Source organism: Grus americana, chromosome 9, assembly GCF_028858705.1.
Source record: "Grus americana isolate bGruAme1 chromosome 9, bGruAme1.mat, whole genome shotgun sequence".
In the NCBI taxonomy this organism is placed as follows: domain Eukaryota; kingdom Metazoa; phylum Chordata; class Aves; order Gruiformes; family Gruidae; genus Grus; species Grus americana.
Window position 1 is genome coordinate 5,862,720 of NC_072860.1, and position 23,483 is coordinate 5,886,202.

The 23,483-nt window shown below is 42.2% G+C and overlaps 1 protein-coding gene and 1 long non-coding RNA gene across 3 annotated transcripts in view; one reads left to right on the forward strand and one right to left on the reverse strand.

Annotated features, from left to right (window-relative positions):
• Nucleotides 1-2,751: 2,751 nt before the first annotated feature.
• Nucleotides 2,752-23,483, forward strand: part of LOC129210063 (G-protein coupled receptor 55-like) — a 34,318-nt gene continuing 13,586 nt past the window's right edge. The window contains exons 1-3 of one of the 2 annotated variants that reach the window (XM_054835520.1): nucleotides 2,752-3,525; nucleotides 4,548-4,780; nucleotides 7,809-11,297. In XM_054835520.1, the coding sequence (XP_054691495.1) occupies nucleotides 7,815-8,741 (927 nt within the window). In that variant the 5' untranslated portion in view covers nucleotides 2,752-3,525; nucleotides 4,548-4,780; nucleotides 7,809-7,814 and the 3' untranslated portion in view covers nucleotides 8,742-11,297. Of the gene's footprint in view, nucleotides 3,526-4,547; nucleotides 4,781-7,808; nucleotides 11,298-23,483 lie in introns of those variants that run through there. The other variant, XM_054835521.1, reaches the window with a different exon arrangement.
• LOC129210064 (uncharacterized) lies at nucleotides 7,224-22,710 on the reverse strand. Its single transcript, XR_008578294.1, has 5 exons — nucleotides 22,639-22,710; nucleotides 22,283-22,475; nucleotides 21,392-21,569; nucleotides 20,445-20,605; nucleotides 7,224-8,918 (listed from the first exon to the last, which is right to left on the reverse strand). It is a non-coding gene; the product is annotated as an uncharacterized LOC129210064 (long non-coding RNA).

Here is a 23,483-nt window from a genome sequence, read left to right on the forward strand (position 1 = left end):
TAGGCAGAAAGAGCATCGAGGTACATCTTCAGGTAGGTGATAGCATCACGAGCTCCTTGTGTAGTTCTCCCTTCCAGGAGTGTGCTGCTGCTCAGCTGGAGTTAGACAAAGTCCCCAGCTTCTCCTCTCTTAAAAGAAGGCGGCCAATCCCTTTTGTGGTAGCAAGCGGTGGTAGCCTGCTCAGAACAAGAAAACCTGTTAGCATAACTCACTTTGGCCATCCAGTTTTTGAAACCTTTAAAAACACACAAAAATATCAGAAACCACAGTACAACATAGAAGTCACAGCACAACATAGAAGATAACCTAGACTCGGCTCTGGGCTGATAAGCCTTCTACTTCCCCATTGCATCCAGCACTCTTCACAAGGACAAAGACAGTTTTTAACTCACCTCCTAATGCTCAACTGGGCAATGTCTTTTCTGACTCTTTTTGCTCTGGATGATTAAGTCTTGTTATCTGAGACAATATTTTATAGCTATCTGGGAGAACAACAGTCACACACGCCTTCAGAGTAGCACAGAAACACAGTGGATCCCTCCTTTGAAATTTGATTAATTTGCACTGGAGCATCCTAATTCTAGATCTGAGACCCAACTTATTCCATTCTGGCCATTAAGTACATGCAAACACATATTTTAGACATTTGTGAAAGCTGAAGTGCAAAGCTGCTTTGATATGTTTTCCACTACAAAAGAACAGCAGAATTCATGATGCTGTAATGCAAATCAATGTGGTTTTGCACTACATGAATATGTTTCCTCTGAATCAGATTTTGATTCCATGAAAGTGGCAAGTGTTGCATGCTGTTGCCTGACTTAGCAAGAGCAGCACTTAGTGCACCTAGAGGAGAGAAGATGGAGAAAGCTCACCAATTTAAAAACAAACAAACAAACAAAACCAAAAAAACAAAACCACAAAAAAACCCTACTCATCTTTGTCTCAAGTGTTATAATTTTTTTGCTCATACAGTTCCTTTTAGTTACTCAGAGTTTGGTTTAGGTTCTTCCAGCCACTATTCATTTGCTAGCTGGAACGCAATATTGGGAAAAGGATAAGATTGATAAGATTGTTGTCTCTAAGCAGGGCACATTTTAGTAGTTAATTAAAAAAAAAAAAAAACTGAAACAAACAAAGCCCTTCTCATTCCCGTTAAAAACCTCAGAGCCATGCAGCCACCGCTGGAATCCAGCATTTAGCAAGCAGCAATGCCAGGTGATAAAGGAATTGGGAGCACAAAGGACTCACTGAAGTAATTACTGCTGAGCATATTCATGTATAGCACCTGGTGGGAGAAATTACAAAAGCAGTCACCAAAGACAAGGGGCAAACAAGCTCTAATTTCTCAGCCAATAATCTACCTGCAGGTGTGGGAGTGAGTCATTCATAACTTGCCCTCATTAAACATGCTCTAGATAAAAGTTGTCCTGATTTAAACCAAAAAGGCCAACCTGCAAAAGAACGACTTACGTGCACACCAACAAATTACATGCTCACCTACAAGCAATAAACCCACACATATCACACGCAAATTGCCAACTTAGCAAACATGTGGTTGATGTGTGCAGAAATGCTGGGCTATTGTCTAGCTCTGCTGCACCAAGTGATACTAAGTGGGAAGTTCATAGAGCCACAAGGAATGAACCCAGTGCTGGGAGTGAAGGCAGCACAAAGTATTAAAATTCATTTTTCAGCTAAGTCTGAAATATGCCTGTGGCAAGAGGATAAAGAAGGAACCCCATTTCAGCTGCAACATGACACAAAAAATTAATTCAACGGTCACACATAAATGTAGGGTATTTGTTTTCTGCTAATACTTAGTTGCACTCTTAGACTTCTTTTCGTGACTCCAGATTCATTACGGTCCATTGCCAAGACTTGTAGCTAGCCCACAGCCCTGAGAAGACAGAAGTTGAAAAGCCCTTGAAACCTCCCAATTCCAAAATGCGTTTCCCAAATGATACGAATCATGTTGCCTTCATTTCCTCTGACACGTGATTTTTCTTATGAGGTTTACCCAAGCTTTGTTTGGGTTCTGCTTTTTTTTTTTTCAAATCTCATTTTTAGATGAGGCAGATGGAAAAAAAAAAAATCTGTGAAGACACGGCAAGTTTTTTCTTCTTCAAGTCCTGTGGTACAGATGCTGGTGCTACTTTTTCTGCAGGAAGTGCTGAATTTCCCCACAAAGACCAAACTACTTCCAAAGTCGGGTGGCAACTTGAAAAATGTCACTTAGTTTTTATTTTTTCTGTATTTAGTGCTGTGGCAAAGGGTTGCAGTGTGCGAGGTAAAAGAGCAGGCCACAAGTTAGAAGAGTGACACTCAGCACTAGCAAGCGAGTTTCACGCCAAAACCAGAGGGGTTCCAGAGAGAGACTGTTCGCACTCATCTGTATGAAGTGTCCATATGACGTACACAGATGAGCCACTATTTAGAGTTTTACTCTTCTGCCAGTTTTGTTGCTTGGAGATAAAATTATTATGTATGAGAATGTCGCATTGTCATCAAACAACAATTAATTTATTTTTTTTCAGTAAATTATGTCACTTTATGTCACCATGAACATTCATTTGATGCCAGTCCCAACCAAGCCACAGCTGGGCAGGATCTGAGGAGACCAGCAGCTTTGTGTCCTTTGCTATGTCCCACCCTTGTCTGCTATCTCCTGAAGACAACAGTGGATGAATGCCCCCATGATCCTGCTGTTCGCTCTTCGCGAGCACAATTACCTTTCCAAAAAGTGTACGTTGCACGACACCTCCCAGAGCAGAGGAAGAGCTCCAGACTCCATCAGGAAAGTCCTATTGATAGAAAAGCCTTGAAAGCTCATTTCAAGAAAAGTGTCCTCATTACTATATGACTCACATATACGGCACTACTTTAGTGCTCCGTATAGCTCACTCCTCTCACCAATAAGCATTTGTTTGCTGACTTGCAGTTATGAATCAAACACCTGAACTGGCTAAAACTGGCACATGCCCTTTAAATAGTTTAACAGCTGCATGCGTGTAAGTAGCTGTGTCTCTCAGAAGCACCTGAGTGCTGATCTACTGATCTTCAGTAAGCAAATTGAGCAGAAACTGGGGGAGGAAGCCCTATTTCTATGACAGCCTCTCCTACAACTTTCCGCTTCCCCATCTCCCCTCCAGCTGAAGAAATAATTGGAAATTTGAAGGTAGCCACCACAAGCCCATAAATCTTTCAGCTGCTTCACACCACATAAAGTCCACTCCAAAACCAACCCTGGCTTCAGAGAAAAACTACTCCCTGCCCTACATTGACTACTGACTGGAAACAGCTGAGGATTTAAGTCTTTACAGTCTTTCACCTTCACTTGTCTATATAAAGAACCACCAAATGTGTTCTGAAATAGAAAAAAAAGAAGACAGAAGAAAAGAAGGATGTGGTTATACTATTTAGTAAGAGCATTCGTAGGGTACGGTATGGTACATAACCAAATCCTCTCATGCTCTGTAGAACAACCTGGACTGAAGCAATACTGCTGATCTGCTTGCTGGGGTTCAGGTAAAGTGATTCATAGTTTAACTAATTACTTATTTTTTTCAATAATCTAATCACAGTGTTGATTGTAGGGCACTATTTTTAAGCTAGTTCGATAAGTATTTCTTACAAAGATCAGACAGTAAGATCAAACATGTAGTGCTGCTTAGCTTAGAGCAGAAAGAAAAATTTCTGCTTTAGTGATAAGCATAAATATATTCTGTTGCAATCAAAATACTTAGAGAATAGAATGATAAGAAATTATCCAACTACAGATGAAGTATATGGCAGATGTGGGACTTACTGCTCTTCCTTGCACTAAGCCATCTTACTCTTCTCCTGTGCATCCACAAGAGAAAAAATTATATCTAACATGAATAATGTTCTGGAAAATAGACATAAACAAAGTCTGATTCATAGCAGTAACGTTACTTAGTTTGTATTGAGGAGGAGAGTAATTATGGTAAATGCTGTAAAAGTCCTTGGTGAAGCAATGACCTGAATTTTCTTCATTCCTCTTTTGTAGTATAGCTAGATTAAGAATGATTGGTTTGCTGTGTTCTGTCATCTGATTATAATTTCCTTATTATTAAAGCTACACCTACACTTACAGTAAGTTATAGATTTTACGATGAGGATGTTCCTGCCAACGAAGCTTTCACGGATTCTTAATCTGTCATCCCCAATCCGTGCTAACATACAAACTTGTATGCATCCCAACTAGAGCCAGATGAACGCAGATATGAGCTACGAAGAGGAAACCATTCATGCATCCCGCTGTGCTGCAAAAAAACTAGCAAAGCTAATACTGTAAAACCTTGCTGTTCCATTTCCTAGGTCAGTACTTGCAACTAGCTTAACCATAAGTTCCTGCTATCAGTAAAACCAATTAACATTTAATTAGTCCATAGGAAATGGAAAATCCTCACTCAGTAGGAGAAATCGAGAATAAAAGGAGCAGTGATGACACAGGGTCTGGACCAGCTGAGAGACACTCCCTTGAGCAGTCTTATTTACAGGTTCTTATGTTATTTTCTGGCTTCTAGAAGTTGTCTGAAACGATCCTAGAGCTGCAGGCAATTCCTTCAGGAAACTTGTGGAGGACGGAGGAATTTTCTTCAGAAGCCTGGAAAAGAGCAAACGTGGTGCCCGTCTCTTAAGAAGGTGGAAAAGGAGGTATAGAGAAATGGTAGATCACTAAGCTTCAGTACTTGGAAAAATATTGGAATCAGCCACCAAAGAATCTGTTTGCAAGCACCCAGAAGTAAGCACCGCAGCGGTAAGTAACAATCTGCACAGATTCGTCCAAGAATGACTGAAATAGAAGTAATTTGACTTTCTTCTGTGACACACTGACAGTACTGGGGGATGAGGTGTAGGAGGGGGAAACAGGCTTCAAACGCTATCTCTAAAGAAATTCTCACAAGAAAACAAAGGAAGCATGATCTGTATGAAACTTCTATATGATTAGTGAGTACCCACTGAGATACTAATCAGCCTCTACCATACAGGAAAGATATATTTGGTACAGTTCAGTATCTTTCAGGTTCAGTATCATCAGTATTTTTATTAATAATTTGGACAATGCAGTAAAGATGATGCTTATCCAACAACTGCAAGGTTATTTATTAATTAAAATGAATCTTCAAATAATTTTGGGCAAATGTGTTACTTAGTGTGAACTGTTTGCAAACAATTCCCTTGGATTACTCAAGATGTGAAATTTAAATTTGAGAGGAGGCAAAATGATAAAAAAAATCAAGTTTTTGAGAATCAGGCACTCCATTTGACTACTTAAAATTACCAGTTTAAAGGCTGGATAACATTTTCTTGAAATTAACCATTTTCAGGAGTAATGTTATGCGTAATTTTGTACTAATGAATTCTAAAAAAAAGCATTTGGTGAAATAGAAACCAAGTAAAAGCAGGATCAAAACTCATACCTTTAAGAGACATCACAAGCCATTTTCTGACATATTTATAAAGCACACAAAGTGCTGGATTAACAGGTGTTGTTACACACCCTCCCAAATGTTTAATGTTCTGATTTTTCCCTCAGCTACATGGATGCTCTTGGTCACAGGACACACATGCTCGCACAACAGCATAACACTCCTCTTACTTGTCCTGCCTACGATAATGCCTCGTACATGTAGCACCAATGCATCTCCACCTTTAGTGGAATTATCTTCTCTCTCATGTCCCACAATCACATGATTTTCTAAGCAGCTGCCACACATTGCAGGCTCAGAGGGATTGACTCAATCTCAGATTGACTAACAAACCAAGGTTTTCTTTTCGTTCTCATGTCTGACAGATAAATCCACTGATAACAGTCAGATTTCCTTTTGCTGTTTCCTAAATGTTCACAAAGCTGCGACAGTCCCATTCATGCAGCTCAGTCCAGTTGTCTGGAAGTGGCAGTTGGATCTGGCCCCTGACCAACAGCGGCTCCCCACAGGTCACACTCGCTCCCACAATGGGGGAAACACTGCCAAGGAGTAGTATCTGAATTTGTGCATCCCCCTAGTAACCTCCGTCCAGCCTGTTCATAGTCCTCATCAGCTTTATTGCAAAGATTTCCTCGCCTACTTAACAGTCCTTGTTCTAACCTTGGGTTTTCTAGTGCTATTTAGTTATTTCTAGTGCACTTTGCTGCCATGCAAGTGCCTTCAATCTTCAGCCTTTCCCTTATCTGAAAAGGCAGACAATTCATCAAAGAAGATTATGGTCTGGCAAGACCTGTCAAAACCTTATTTAGTAGTTTTCCTTAAAAATCTGTACAAAGCTTTGACTCAACAGTTATAAAATTGCTTTAATCACATTTGACACTCTTTCCTTCAACACATAGACTAGATTGATACCCTAATAACATACATGCTTCATAACAATTACTGGGTTGAACCTCCAGCTTTACGTGCCTCTTCTTTCCGTAGTCTGAGCTGGAAATAAACTGTTTTCCCTGATATGAGCATGTTAAGCTCTGAGTGCGTTCTGTGTTCAGATATAGTTATTCCCATTATCACCCACTGATTCCTGTAACTCATCCCACCTCTGACCTCCAGCACGATAGCAGCATCCCTGTGAAAAGCAGAGGTATAAGATTTGGCAAAACCCAAGGCCATCTCCTCAGTTAATATTTAGCAGATCTACTTGTTCTCCATTTCTCTCTGTCTCCCTTTTTAAAATATTTTATTTTAGCCATGTAAACAAAAAATCTTTCACTACTTGTTTTTTGGTTTCTTTAGCAAAGTCCAGCTCCATTTGGTAGTGCTTATGAGCTACCTGTCACTTTTTGTCCTCCAAAGCAGAGATTTCCCTCTTGATCGAGTTCTTCGTAAAACCTCTTCACTAACTCCTAAAATTTCTTTTGAGCTACTTGGTTGGCTGAGCCAGACTGGAAACTTTAACTGTAATTTCTTCTCCTTCATTAGGATTTTTTGTGATTTTGATTTAAAGACGTTATCAAAAAGCACTTTTAAGGCATAATTTGTTAAAGGATGTGTATAATTTTAAGAGCAGTGATAACACTTAGTCCACAGAAATTATACTTTTTTTAAAGAACTGTATTAAGGTGTCATGACTTTTCTAATCTTTGCCAGATTATCTAAGATAATTAGTTAAAATTTAAAGTACTTGAAAACCCAAAACTTAACCAATGCTGAAAGTTAAACACAAGCTAGAAAACGTGCTTACTCAGTTTGCACCTAGATAAAATATCAGGCATCTTAAGCTGACCTTCTAAAAAAACTGCATCGGATACAAGCACTATATGAAATGAAAATATCCATATAAATGCGGGTGTAGTAAAAGCACATTGGCAAAAGCTACTGATGCATAGGGAATCATGGATATAAGAGTAAAATCTCAGCTATCAGTTTGACCTGCCTTAATATGGAACAATAATTTCATAAATTTCTGTGTAGCAAAGGAACTCAACATAAGTGTTATGGAAGTTTTAATAGATGTACAGGTTAGCCAGTACACTTGAGATTTTTTGAAAACATGTTTGAATGGGTCAGTCTCTTCAATATCTGAATGGGATTATCTTAAAGGATATGGTAGTCAGTGGATGCTGACTGCCATTGAGAATCAAGCTCCTTTTTAACAGATCAAGCCACTCAAATTGGAAATAGAAAGCTCTGTGCTTGAAATGAGGATTCGCTTTCAGTAACAGCCAAAGACTGATTGACTGTATTGCTCAAAACCAAAAAAGCCCAGAGTTGTGTTTGAAAGTACTTTGTTCTGATATATCAGGGCATTAACTCTGACTCTTACACATTTCCAACCTGTTCTGTTGTTTTAAGGGAGAAATGACCAACAGCAGCAGGGAATGTAATTTTAGAGACATCGACAAATTAGCAAAGACCCTGCAGATGGGGATCTCCATCCCCACCTTCATTCTCGGGCTGGTTCTCAACAGTCTGGCCCTCTGCGTGTTCTGCTGCGTTTGGAAGAAACAGACCAAAACCTCAGTTTACATGATAAATCTCGCGCTTGCCGATGTCTTGCTGCTTCTCTCGCTCCCGCTCAAGCTCTACTACTCTAACACAGAAGCATCTGGACTCCTGTGCTCATTCATAGAGTCTCTCTATTTCGTCAACACGTACAGCAGTATCTTCATCATTGTCTGCATTACTGTCGACAGATATATCAGCATAAAGCACCCATTTAAAGGTCGAGCTAATCAATCCCCCAAATGGGCCATCTTGATTTGCTCCTTCATCTGGGCAGTAGCTTGGCTTTGCAGCAGCCCAATGTACGTGTTTCACAAGAAAGATGATTTTAGATGCTTTTACAACATGTCAGAACAGGCGTGGAGCGTCCCCCTCATTGTTTCTCTGGAAATTTTTGGATTTCTGATCCCACTCGCAGTGATAGTTTTCTGCTCTGTCCAAAACATCTGGATTCTTCTGAAGCACAGAAGTCAAGCTAAAAAGAACTTAGAAGGCAGTGGCTCCTTACGAGTCATTATCATCAACCTCGTGGTGTTTTTGGTGTGCTTCACACCTGTCCACCTTGCGATCTGCCTACAGTGCCTGGTAAGGCAGCACGTGATAGTGGATTGCAGTCTGAAACAAACCATCAGCCTCTTCATTCAAGTGTCAATGATATTAGCCAACCTGAACTGCTGCCTGGATGCCATCTTTTATTACTTTGCTGCAAAAGAATTTCGTGAAAAAACACACCTGAAAAAGGTTATTGAGCTATGTCCTGTCTTTAAGCCTCGTGCCACATGACGGGACAGCCTGCAGCAGAAGAACAGATCTTCCTCGACTCCCACTTGCCTCACAGGACACCGACAGCATTATCCCTGACGTAGCAGTAAGGTCACCTTGGTCACGGCAAGGAGGGTGCAGGAGGGAGAAGAACAATGTTTTTCTGGTGAATGTGAACATGTTCCATATTCTTCTTCCCTTTAAAGATGATAGAAGAAAAATGTTGGAAAAAAGAACAAGCATTAGCAAAGTGACGGACTGACACCAAAAGAAGCATTACCCTTGACGCTATCTACTAAATGTGAAAGGCTTGCCAGAGGAAAATGACCCAGATCATGGAGTGCCACTTAAAAATCAACCTCTGTCGTTGTTGCACCAGTTTTCCTTTGCCAACATAATCAGAAAGTTGTTGCTAAGGGCCAAACATAGAAATAACTACTCAGAACCTTCTTTCTAACTTAGAAGGTATCTGAGAGTTAAAAGGCAGTATCCGGCCAAAAGTCTGACTCTGCTCTTTCCTTCTGTAAAGCTTACAGAATGTCACTGTCAGAGCTCATTTGCTTTGAGCAGCTTGGCCAGACTGGGATAATAGTGAATCCTCCCTCCTGTAAGCATTATACACTGGTCAGAGCCGCTACACAGCACAGAAGCCCCTGCTCTTCCATGGAAGATGGGCAGCCGAGTATACAACCCCAATGGAGTATCTTGGGTACCACCAATTCCTTGAGCAACAAACATTTCTGATTATCTTTGCTGAGGAATCAGCATGGTTTTCTCCCGCAGTTTTAAAACTGGTTTTGCACATGAAAACCAAAAAGAACCCTTTCAAATATGGCATTTAGTGAAAGACTGTATGTGATTAACTGTACTTCTATCAAAGATATGATACATGTATGAAATTCTTCTGCCTCTCTCCTCATTCTTTCTTGGAATACATCACAGAAAAATAATGAGCACTTGTCTAATACACTCCTTGCTCCCAGCTGTAAGACTGGACCAGCTCTATCCACCTTATTCCTTAGAGAAGTCCTTCTAGCCTGTACTGGACACTTCACAAAACATCTCTGGACGTGCCTCAACACGTCTTGGTCAGCACTTCTGGTATGTCACCACCCTTATGCCATTTGCAAGTTTGGCTCTGAGTCTAAACTAAAAGTTTCTCTGTTGCAATTTAAGCCTACCATTTCTGGTACCGTTATATTGGCATGGTTCATGCCCTTAGCCAGAAACACTTTCACATCAAGAAAGCCATTTCTGTGCCTTTTAAAAACAGCTGTAAAAATGGTCTAAGATTGCTTGTAATCAAGTCCATTCTGGGGCAGACATTGGCTTTATTCAAAATGTGAAAAGAAATTACCTTCTGTCTGGAGCAAATTAAAAAGAAAGGGGGGCAGTATTTTGAAAATACAATTTGCCGTCAATTGATTTCCACAGAAATGATTGATTGTGCAAGTGGGCAGCTTCACATATCTAATACTGGACCTAATGTTTTAAAACTTGGTAGTACTAACACTATGATCACAGCTGAGGCACGCAAAGAGCTCAGAGGCAAAGAAAGGTTTTTATCATTACCTTCACCATTATTTGCAGACGGGCAAGAGGAAGTGCTTTCCAAAACAGTAGGTTTTCAAAACATTACTTGCTACTGCCTTGATCATTCAGAAACTTGCAGCCCTTTCAATATGAGTTAACCTGTCTTTTTTGCACCTTTCACATTACTTTGCATATCAAATATACGTGTGAGAAAGAACACCGTCTGCTAAATAAACTGTATATATGAAGTGTATGATTTGAAAATACATTTTCATTCCCCAGTCTGACAGCATATGATTCTTATCTACCTATTTCATCATAAATTGTTATCATTTTCTCCTTAAAAGAACTCCAAGACTTAGTTGGAGATTTTCCTTCCCAGGAACTACTTCAGGTTTGTAACTATGGCAACCAAGAACAACTGAATAAGCAGTAATAAATAGAAAAAGTAAAAACAAGACCATCACACCCAGAAGTCTGGATAATTTAATATCTTTTCTGTGGAAACCCTCTCCATAAATTCTTGACAATCCCCCACTAAATTCCCCACAATCTTTCCTCCAAAATGCTCTGAGCTCTTGCTTTTATGATTAGCCAACTGTCCTGGTTTTGGCCAGGATAGAGTTAGTTTTCTTCCTAGTAGCGGGTATAGTGCTGTGTTCTGGATTTAAGATGAGAATACTGTTGATAATACATGGATGTTTTGGTGTAAACATTGCCTAGCAACAACCAAGTCAAGGACTTTCCAGCTTCTCACACCGCCCTACCAGCGAGTAGCCTGGGAGTACACAAGAAGTTGGGAGGGGACACAGCCAGGACAGCAGACCCCAACTGACCAAAGAGATATTCCATACCATATGACATCATGCTGAGTTTATAACTTCAGGAAAGCTGGTCAGGGGTTTAGACCATGGCTTGGGAACTGGCTGGGCATCGGTGGTCTGCAGGGAGTGGGCAATTCTGCTGTGCAGCACTTGTTTTATATGTTCTTTTATCATTATTATCATTATAATCTTTTATTACCTTTATTATTATGTCATTATTATCATCATTATTATTATCTTTTGTTACCTTTTCTGTCACATTAAACTGTCTTTATCTCAACTCATGAGTTTTACCTTTTTTTTTTTTTCCAATTCTCCTCTCTGCTCAGGGGGGTGGAGTGAGCAAACGGCTGTGCGGTTGTTTTAGCTGCCTGATGGGTAAAACCACGACACCAACTATCTGAAAATTTACATTACCATCAGTACAATTTTTTGACTGTGCAAAAACACAGCGCTTCAAGGTACAAAGTATAACACCAGCCTTTTTATTTAAAGCTTTTCATGCAGATGCAATGGGTGGTGATAGGGCGCACACCCTCTGCAAGCCTGTCCACAACACTAAACCAGTTGTATGGCTAAGATAGCAAGGCCTCATTCCAGAGGTCCTATAAACTCCAGGAGGAGGGAGAAGAAGCCTTTTGAAGGGCAAAAAAGGAGAAACTTAGAGTACTGCACCCATGGCACTACAACCCTGTGGGCCGGCAAAGGCTGGGAAAGCAGGTCTGATGTAGATGTCCTCCCAAAAGGCTTGATACAAGCCAGTGGTGCCCCCCCTGTGTAAATATGGCAAAATTGATACCAGGATTCACTAAAAATGGGGTCAAGAAAGAAAGAAATAATGAACCGAACCTGGCGAGGCTTCACTGGAATAGGATGTTCAGCTCTAGGCCTCACAGTTCAAGAGAGATGGGGAGAAACCAGAGAGGTTCAAGCAGATGGTTTGCAGGATGGTTGGGGATCTTGGGCACAGGTCTGCAAGGAAAGGTTGAGGGAGCTGAACTGGTTTCATCCAGCATGCTGGAAGGTAGTGATGGAGATGAGGGAGCCAACCACTGCCCAGTAGTTCCCAACAATATAACAAGGAGTAATGGCCCTTGGTTCAGGTTCAATATTGCAAAAACTGCTTCACTAGAAGGGCCATGCAGCACTGGAAGGAGTTACCCAGGAAAGCTTTGTGATATCCTCTCACAGAGGTTTCCAAGACATGACCAAAGTCATGGCTGATCTGACCTAGTGTTGGAGAAGGAAGCTGGCTCCAGAGGTCCCTTTCCACTGCTCCGTAATTCTCAGCAAATGCAAGTTTGTGTATTTTTTTTCTCCTCCGAGACAAAAAGCCACCTCTTAGTGCTGCTGATGTTATAGCACTGGTTGTCAATAGCTCTATTGCAAGCACAGCACAAGACTGAGGAAATATGCTAGCTGCCTAAAAATTACTAGGCAGCAGCAACTGTGAGCCATCACACAAGGCTATGATAATTAAAGACAGGACTAATGAAGCAGTACCTTTTGTTTTCAACTCATTTATCACTAAGTACTTGGAAAAGATAATTTTCTAATCTTCAAAAGAATAAGTGCACATATGCAGTAGGCAGAGAGGAAAAGTGTGTAGGGACTCTCGTACGTGTGGGTGGGGGAGAGCTAGGGAGATGGCATTCGCTCATGCCAATGTTCGGTCAGTGGTAGAGTTCCAGCACACTCAGGCAGGGAGAGACTTCCACTTACAGAAAGAAATCGATGTAATTTTTTTCAAAGAAGGAAACAAAAGTGAGTTTACGAAAAATTAGCTGTCATATTGGGGAGTAGTGGGACCCTCCACGTACAACTGTTCTGCAGACTCAGTCTGCTCATGTCATACATGGCAGCAAACTCGGAGAACAGAATCTGAAAGTTAAATTGGACTACTTTCTTCCCGTTTATTGCCAACAGTGCCACTTTGTTGGCCAAAAGTGATTTTATATATAACTCCATTTGTCTAAATTTTGCCTGTTATATATTTAAATGAGAGCACCCTGTCTAAGCATATTTGAAATTTCTGAAAAAAAGAGAAAGAAGGAAGAGAGCCCAGCTGTGTCTGTTTTACAGGGCTACTACAACAGTCAAATTTTTTATCACAAAAAGAGCAGATCTTTTGAGCAAGGTGTCACTTTCAATTCACTGCTTTTCAAGATGGACTTAAATTTAAATAATATACTTAAATTCTGTTGTCCTTGACCTGCAGCTAATATTACAGTTCTTTCTAAATCAGAATTTTACATACAGGCTCCTCTACGAAATTTACTGTTAACTCTGGAGAATCTCCAGCTGGTTGTATTTTTATAGCAGGACAAAAGCAACGATAAACCTCATGCAGCTTGAGAAGGTGCACAAGAATTTTGTTGAAGAACAAAGCTGCAAAGTATTTTATATTTTAAAAACAACAACAAAAGCCTTCCTGAGTCAATACACAAGTTCACAATTTCTATGTTCAGACTGCACAACAGAAGTTTCTTCTGTCTTGATGTTATTCTTAATACACAGAAAAATGGTAGGAACCTGAACACGAACACCTCACATGCCCAGATCTCCTCCCAGGGTCACAGTTGTACTGAAAAGTCAAAGAAGCATTGTCCTAGTGCGGAAAAAATTAAATAAATCAAGTGCTAACCAAAACTACCCAAAATAATCCCTTTAAAAATTACATTTTCAGTTTTGCTGTCTTCCGTGAATTGAACAAAAACTGATGCAATCAACCGCAGTCCTTAAAGAGCAGCTGTATTTAATCTTAATTTTTCTGGACAAGGCTCTTTCAGGACAGCCAGGTGAGAATATTCACAAAAAGCAGTTTTGTTTTTATCCAGTCAAGTCAGCTGGGCCAAACCCCACAGGTCTTCACAACACAGGAGAGGGGTGGCTACTCTCAAGGATATTTTTATCACTGGCAGATTACTCCATCAACATCCTACAATTAGTATTTGTTCAATAGTGAATGTGATCCCCAGCTGTATTTTGTAGACGCACGCAGCAATTGAAAGATCATAAAATGTAAAAGTAGTTTGGACAAAAGGAAGAAAAAAAATGCAAAAAAAGTAAAAAAAAACCAAAAACCCTTACCAAAAAGACACATCAAAACCACACAGGGTTTTGTTCCCCAAACTCTTTTCCTGTCCCTTTGCCTGGTGGGTTGTATCACCTTCTATTTCGCAGGCCTGCTTGAGCACTGAACTTCAGATCAGTTCCACTCCACTAATTTCTAATGCTAGAAAAGTACTGTCAGAATAATGGCGGACTTTTTGAAAAGTAATATTGCCCCAAAGTCCCTTTGAAATAACATATCTAAATGATTTTTAACAAAAAAAAAAACAGTAAATGCAAATGGTTTAATAGCAAGTAGAGGATCTAATATGGAATTTATTTTTATAGTCTTCATAAAACTGCTTGTATGATACTACATGATTTACAAGCTGGAGAGCACCTGAGGAAGGATCCAAGCCTAGATCAAAGCACTGATGGTCTTCTGCCTTCTACAAGGAGCCATGGTGAGCATAGGTGGATACGCACCCCGTAGAGGCAGTCCAACATCATTTCATTATGATTAAATACATTAGTTAAAAAACATAAACCAGACAGTTTTTCCATGTGAAAATGATCAGCCACCATTTCTTCTTTGTGAGTTTTACTCACAAAGCTTAATAAATGCCACTCTAGCAGTTTATCGTATCAAGTAATTTCAAGTGTTCAGAAATCTGCAAAGTGAGAAGAACAGCCACCTCAACTGCCTAAGGCAGCCTCCAGATCACAAAATGAAGTTGAAACAAGTTTGAAGACTGAAACTGATCTTCAGAGAGATATCGTCGTAACCCTCACATCTTTGCGTGCTGCTCTAAGTAATATTTTACTCAAAGGTTATTCTCCAACACCATGACTTAACCTGTCCAAAATGCACGCAAATGAACAAAAGATAAACCAATGCTGCTCAAAGGTACAGACTTCTGTCTCATCAAAATGAGAGGTGTTTTTGCAGGTGTTTTCCTTCTCATGTTCAGAACATTTTCCACTTTAGACTGATTCATTCCTATGAATCTTGGGTGCGCTCTCTGTCCTTCCACATGAAGGCAAGGAGAGAAGCTGTGGAGAAGCAGCGTCCTTTGAGGAACTGGCAAGTCTAACAGGTGAAAACCCACCGGCCCTGCACACAGACCTCCTGAGATGACTCTGGCAGCTGCCATGAGAGCCTGCAGGGACCTGCTCAGCATCGTAGCAGCAAATGGCAGTAGCTTGGACAACCCCTTTATGGAGCCAGGAGGACGATGAGACTTTGGCTGCCACACACCAAAAGGCACTAAATTTTTCCCAAGGGGAACTGTCTTTACAAAGAGGGGCAGAAATGTGCTTGCCCTGAGCAAATCGAAAAGAAATCTGCCCCTCTTTGTTATTTACACAACAGTACAAATGGGAAAGCTGGCTTGGTTAGATTTCAAATTAGGATGCTTGCTAAGCATATAGAGAAACAGAGACAACCTACACACACACTCTTTGCTCTGGCTGCTCTCCCAGCACTGACAAAATATGGATTGTGGAGAGAACAGCTCAAAGGCTCAGTTACTGAAAGGGGTAGCAGCTTCTTCTCGTACTCTCGAAGCCCACTGTGTCTGTATGGGGGAAGGAAGAGCCAGAGGAAGAGGAGGAGAGGATGCTGCAGCATGCGGTGGTTATCGCAGAGGATCAGCTGAGCCTGCTGCCATGGGAAGGATCTGCCTGGGCAGCCCAAGGTGGCTTCAGTCCAAAGGTGCAAATCTGCTCCTAGAATAAAAACCACAGGAGGCACTGAAAACCCCTTCAACCCCTCTTCCTGCCCAAGGCAAGATTTTGTGTATCTCCCCAGAGGTGTCCCCAAGCTGCTGTGTGTGTGCGCCCACCCAGCACTCTCAAGCCATGTCCTTTGCCACTGCGTCTCACATTGCGGCTCCCACCCGGCTCTTGCACAGGAGACAGACCTGCTCCTTGGGCAGGACTGGGCGCTGGGCACACCGTGTGGTGCCCGTCTTGCTACTCAGCAGAGGTGACCACTGTCACGGGGGTGGATGCTGAGATGGGTCTGCATAGGCTAGGGCTTCCTTCAGCTTCAGTGACTGCTTTTGAAAACAGCTAAAACTATTTCTCCTGTAAAGGTGTGTGGGAAAGAGAAGAAAACAAAACCCACCTACTTTTTTTAAAGTTAGGAAACATGAGTCCATGGAGAATATTAGGTGAGGGATCCTGTGCTGCTTCTAAACATATAATTGAAATGAGTTTCTGTTGGCAAGAGAGCTATTTGCATTGGAATATCACTCCTAGAAACTGCTTGCCACAAAATATCAGTGTGATGCACTTTTGCAGTTCTATAATCTCAGTGTTAGCTGGAAAACTGGAGAGACACATCAAGTTCCTGCAGGCAATCTTCTGTTTATCTTTTTAATGTCAGGCCAATACACAGACTAAAACAAGCGTTAGCACTGAAGCACACCTTGCCAGATTAAGAATAGTCATATTTATATAATGTCTTTCATCTGAGGAAGTCAGAATGACTGAAGGAGAGACACACGATCCTCCACTGTGCAGACTGCTCTCCATCTAGTGCTGGAAACACAGGAAGCAAAAAGGGTGAACCAGACAGGCGGTAGCCAAGCAGCTGGTGTAGCTCAGGTTCTGCGAGGCGATTCTGTGTCCCTGGAGCGGCACAATTCATTGCCTTTGGCCCTGTCTGAAATTTTACTCTAATTTATTTCACTTTAAAATACCTAGAAAATAAAAGAAATGTTGACAGTACTCACTGCAGCATACTGCATGATTGAGGGATCAGCAGAGCCAAACTCATGCTGGAACCATGGATTTTCAGTTTACTTATTTTTCAAATCGCTGCCATTTCTGCCTCGTCAACTGGTCATAGGGATGGCACTGCTCTCCCCAGCACCTGCTGCTCCGAGGTGAGGACTCATGCTCCCAGGAGTGAACTCAGCCACCGCCGGACTGCACGCAATCAAGTTGAACAGACCTGCAGTAAACATGCTCTGGGGCACCAGGATGTCATCTACATTGTCTGATCTATACCATCTGACACACTTCACTGCAAAAAAACCCTCACCCAGCATCTGGCACCTCCTCCACACCATGCCCAGTTGCTTTTATGCACGCTGCCTGTACTGAAGGTCACACTGCTTACTCATTTCAACCATGAGACACAGCTTCATGGGGAGGCAAGGGCACGCTTGCAGACCTCGTGGCAAGTCTCAAAGCTTGCCCAAGATGCAGACGTTTCGAAGCAACCATGTCCTGTCATTTATCTTCTCCTCACCCCAGCTCACCACTTCTGCGACTCCTCTATTAGCCAGCAGTTTGGGCCCCAGCCCTGGACCCACACGCAGCGGCCAGCTTCCCGCGGGGCAAGGGGCATCCCACAGGCATGAGAGATCCTATGTTGGCTGACAGACGCTGCCACCACGCAGCCTGCTCTGTGGCACCCTCCTGCTCATTCCCAGAAGTGCTGCCAAGGGCAGGCTGCTGCTTGTGTGCCATTACATTTGTGGGAGATGTGAAAAATCAGTGGTTTCCCCCTCCACTTACTGAAGTACAACAGCTTCAAGGACAGACAGATTTCCATGTTAAAAGAAAAAGGTGAAAACTGCTTTTTTGTTCAGTTTTAAGGCCCTAGTCTGCTGCTTCTTTTTTCCTATTTCCTGAGTCCTGACAAACTACACTTGTAAGTAAGAGACATCGTTCCACAATTAATCTTCATTCCAACCAAGACTGCATTTACCTAGTTCAGTGCATGGGTATAAAGTCCTGTTGCAGTTCTGGAAACTGCAAACAACAGCATTGATGCATACGATTGCCACATCAAGATCACAGACCAAAACCACTGTTCTCCTTTTAAAAAATGCAGTTTAAAGTAAGCACATGGGAAATTTCAGTTAAAGCTAACAGAGGCAGCAGAGAAAGGCCATAGGTTGTCCGGTCATATGAGATATAGATTTAAAATATATATTAACTTTTGTACAATGTGCTGAAATGAAACTAAGGTTTCATTTTGGCCCACCACAGCAGTGCCAGGGCTCAGTGGTTTTTATTCCAGTGTCCCAGAGGTCCTCACAGCAGCTCTAATTCTTAGCAGCATTTTACGACACTGTAAATACGCCACACTGTCCCCTGAGTGAAGCAACTGCTCCCACCTCAAGCAAAGCACCCTACTACAGTGTCAAATAAAGAAACTGTTGAGGCTCCCTCAACAGTCACTGAAGAGCTTCTGGCATCTCCAGTGAGCAATTTAACTTTTTAACATCTGGATTGCCCTTAACAAGGGCCAGTCTGTCCTCCCCAAGGACAGAAGGCTGCTAGGACATCTCAGCTCTCAGATCACCTATCTGTGTACTCCACATCTGTTAGATACTTGCATGTCTGTATCCTGCAGATGAAACCATATAGCTGCTTATTAAGCATCTCTGCCGCCCCAATCAACTCATTACTGAAAAAGATGCAGCCAATAATTATGCCAGAAGCTATCTGAGCTCTGGAAAGGAGACCATGCATGACTGCCCTTGTAGGTTAAGAAGAGTTCAAGCAGTCATTAGTATCTGTTTTAAATCTACTAATTGCTTAGTGTTACTGGAAAAAATGAAGATTCCGGTGTTTTTCTGAAACCTTTGATCTGTTTATTTACTGAGTAAACATAACTGATTTGTCTCCCCTTTGCTCAAGTTTACGTTGGCTGGGGAATTTTCCTCAGTATTTCCTAGAATCATATTAATGCATGTGGAAGATGTCATTTCTTTTAAGAGATCCTAATACCTTGGCTTTGAACCTTTTACAGAACTCTGCCTTTTCTCTGCTCCTACACCAAGTCTTTTCCAAAGACAAGTAATTCCAATCCAGTGAAAGCAAGACTCACTCCCAGTTCCTACAGCAGTTGAAAATAAAAAAAAAAAAAAGCGCTGCACTGAATTCTTGCAAATCTCTGTACCTCTTTTTCCACTGCACTGTATCTTCTTATGCATGCCCAGTACATTACAGTTACAGTAAAATCAGAGAACTCTGCATATCTCCAGCTCTCTCCTCCTAACTTAGTGAGATCATACTGCAAAGCAGGGCCCTGTGACACAGTTGCCTTGAAACTATAGGAGATCACTTGACTGGTTGAAATACCAAAATTTGCACTGTGGCAAGTGTGCGTTTTAATTATTATTTTTCTTTACACAACACCAAGCACTAAGCTCAATAAAGACAGTCAAATTACTACAGAAAGTACCAGCTTCAAAACCTGTGTCTCTTTAGGCTTTTGTAGTAGAAGCGCAAAGACACCATGAGAATTAAATCTTTTTCTTAAAAGTAGACAGCATGACTTGTTTTGAGTCACAAACTTCTCGAAATGAAGCTAAACCACATTTGCCCAATTTACATAGCAAAACCTTCTGTTCTTTCTCCTGGTTTGACTTCCAGTGCTGGAAATTCACCTTGGGGAATTCGGTTCAATCATGTCTTATTTATACATCCCTGTCAAACAAATTCTGTGCTGGCTAAACTTTGTAAAAGTGCATTTCACTGCTGTTTTCTGGCAATACACAAACATAAGGAGGGACCAAAGCCGATGCTACAGCCAGAGCCTCGCCAGCAAGGATGCTGACATCGTGTGAGAACAAGCACACACTCCCTTTCCACAGTCATGCTGGAAAGCAAACGCCCGCTCTCTCACACCGTTATTCATTTAGAGCACAACCTAATGCCTCAAGTGTCATCACTTGCAGATCTCACTCTAACTCAGTGGGAATTGCCCCTGGGTTGGCTCAATACTGCAGACAGGAGAACAAGAAAAGCAAAAAAGTCCTACTGTCAAATCTGGTACCTCCTAACTGCACCAAGTACCAGGTCTGCTATGTAAAAATGATGTTCAGGTTGATCTTTAGGTCAGAATATACTATCACCACCTCTGACTCCAGTAAACCAACCAGTGAGAATTCTCCCCTGTGGGAAGCTGACAAGATTTAACGTATATTTTTTTGACAGAGAACATACATCATGCTTTGTCTCCCATTGTGTAGTAGGTGGGAAATAGCAAGGAGACATTTCCTCACTTCTCAGCCATTAGCTACATCTTCCCTCCAGTTTTCTGTGCTTGAAACACCCTTGGTCATGCAGCCACAGTTTGGTTTCTTTGTCTCTTGCTTTTAAACTGCTGTCTTGACTTCCTTCTGCATTCTTCCTACAATTCAACCCCTGTACAAATTGAGACGTGCGACCAGATAAATCTTTCATCCTGTTCACACCCAGTCCACCCACTGATGGAAACCTTTTTCAATGCCAACACCAAAGGTTTTTTAAAATTAACCAGAGCTCAGTGTGGCCGATAACCATTACTAACCTCTGTCAATGCCAGAGTTAGCATCCGCACCAGGGGCTCACCATCATTAGCCTAGTCTTCAGGTCTCTGTTTTTTCAGTCACTAAAAAAGGGAACAGTCAGCTGTTACCTCAGTTCATTTGACTGGAAGGTGGAGAGCACAACCACGAGCTTCAGTGAGATCTGTAAATGCCCAAAGATCAGAGATACATTAGCAGGAGGCACCTGAACTTCAAAATAATTTCAGACTGTTGTAATTTCTAAAGTCTTTTAAAAATAGTTGATTTTTTTGAATTTTTTTTTTAAAGAGTGGGTGTCTACAGGGTTGGGCTTTTTGTTTTTTCTTACTGTAACTAGAACTCAGGAACCAGAAGCCTAGCCCAAAGATGTACAGGCATCACCTACCAAGATCAAAAGTGTCACAGCTTTTTAACCTAGCTGGACACGAAGTCACGGCCAAATTTTAGGCATCATCATTAAATGGGCAGGTTTTTTCCTTTCTGGTAGGCTGTCAGGAGCATCAGGTGGCCATACCCTCCCTGTACGGTGCATCCTGCTGCGTCTGTGCCAGCTGAGCAGAGCTGGCAGCCATGGGGAGCCAGGCACAGCATGGGGAGCCAGGCACAGCCTGCGCCCCAGGACCCTGGCAGGTCTGCAGGGATACAGCCAGGCCAGGGCCGGGGCTGTGCCCATCAGCCAGGGCAGCACCAGCAAAGCAGGAGGCTCGGGGCAAGCGTTCCCCAACTCTGCCTCATGTTGCTTCTCCACAGCAGTCTGATTTTGGGTTACAGCTCATCTCATAGACTTGCTGCCAAGCCCCATTTGAAGAAGAGATTTGGAGAAGAGGCAGAGGTTGCAGAGCCCCTTGGTGCACACAGGGGTACAACAGTGGTGCTTACAGCTGAGCTGTGGTCCTTTTAAACATGCCTGCTAGTGCATTACATAACGGTAATATCATCGGTGACTCACCTCTGTGGCCAGAATCCTCTCTAAAAGCAGGCTGTCATGAATCATAAGGTATTAAAATTTTTTCAAATGATTAAAGATGTCAACTCCACTCTTTTTCTATGATATGCTTGCATACTTCTTTAACACAAACACAGTCTGGAGAGCAGCACTGAAGTTGGGGCATGTTGAAAGCTGGTCTCTAAAGGACAGAGCATGTGACACACATTCACTGCATTGACAAGACCTGGCACATGGCTTCAAACCAATTCCTTTGCAAAAGGCAGTAAGTCAACATATACATATATTATAAAACAATATAAATAAACCACTCTCTGTTCCCCATCACCACAGACAGCCAAGCTACCAACACACACTTGCAGAGTGATCCCAGGAGCACTTCCCATCTCTCAGCAAGTGCAGAGTTTCCTATGGGACAAATGCTGGGCTAGCTATGCTCTTCAACCAAAATTTCTTTCATTTTTTAAGTGGCTGTACCATTTAGAGTACCAAATACATCACAATCCTCCTCCAGGTCCTAAGGTAATACCAGTTAGCCCAAATTTCAACATTCTGGGCAACATGTTTCTGTCTCTGAGCATGGCCTTGGCTAAATGCAAACCCTCTTCCATTCCTGAGCCTTGCACCTAAAATTTGGCTCTTTAATCTTACGTTTCAGTCTCAAAACTGGTTTGTGGCTCAGTTGCTTAAATTCAATAAGGTCCTTACCAAACTTTCCCACTTTGCTTGTCCTCTAACCTCCACCTAAGGGAGGAAGTTATCCCCCAGGCCAAGGAAAAGGACAGTCATCCCTCCAGCACCTGTGGCAGTCACCCCAAGCAGCCATCCCCCTCCTCCTGCTCCACAGGTGTCTTCTGCTTTCTTCTACCTTGTGTTGCCCATTCAGGGAGTCACCTGTCCACAAAGCTCTTTCCCAAGGCTTGATGCTTGCTAGAAAGCCACAGCTGGGACTCTTCAGAGAATCTGCCCCAGATTTCCCACAGCAGTGAGAAAACACTGCTTTTTCCTGTACATTAAAAAGGCATGGGATTGAGTCACTTTTCTTCTCACTTCTGTGAGCTGGGAGACCTGAAGATCTTCTGTATGCCTGGGGGTGGAGAACATGGGCGCTAAGTAAAAAGTGAAGAACTGCAAGTAATGAAATGACTTGTGTGCAACACGAAAACACCACAAACATGAAAACCCTGCCTGGGTTTCCTTCTTGCTGGGAGGTTCACTGTACAGCATCCAGACCCTTCTCAATCACTCACCCAGGTTTGTCTTCAGCAGCATGATGCAGCCTGGGTGTTTCCTGTACCTTGGTATAGGAGACAGACCTATCTGAAATGAAATGAAACACGTTTAAATAATGAAAACACCTTAAAACACAGCCCTTTAACACAGGCAGAGATTTCTGAAAAGGAGATTGTCCATCTCTGAGCATGGCCCACCGGGAGGAAGGCACAAGGTGGCAATATTTAGGCTCCTGCAGAGGCAACGCTGGGGGCCTGCCTGCTTTTCCTGCCCTTCTGTTGGGCAGCAATTGGCCCTTGGACCCCCTGCAAGCTGGAGCGGGGCTAAAGGCAAGCTGTGCTTCCTCCATGCCCGTGCACAGCAATGAACGACCTGGCTGTGAAAAAAAACCAAACCCTCATCTGAATGCAAAACAAAACCCAGCACTCACATTTACTCTGTGGTTCCAGTATGTGCAAGAAGTGTCATGGTGTAACTAGCATCAAGTCAACAAATACAAATGGCTTTACAACAGCATCACATACCTCTTTTTTTTTTTCCTAGCCTGTTGCTTATGTGTTGTTAGGACCAGGCTGTAAATCTGTCCTGCTGAGTAGCAGCTCCCTTAACCAGTGGTCATTTGGACATTGGTGTGGAAGGTGCTCTTGAGCAGAACAGTGGGAAGCTACAATTAAATAGTGTGTCCATTTGTTTGTGGGGGAATTACAATTAAATTAGCATGCGTAGGTCGTCCTCCAAACACGTACCATCTCCTCGATCCAGAATCAGAAGCAAGAGTTCCCCCTACACAGAAATGGTCAATATTTCTTAGTTTGATAAAGGAAGTCAGGTTAAAAGAAGAAGAAAGAAGGTACAACAAATA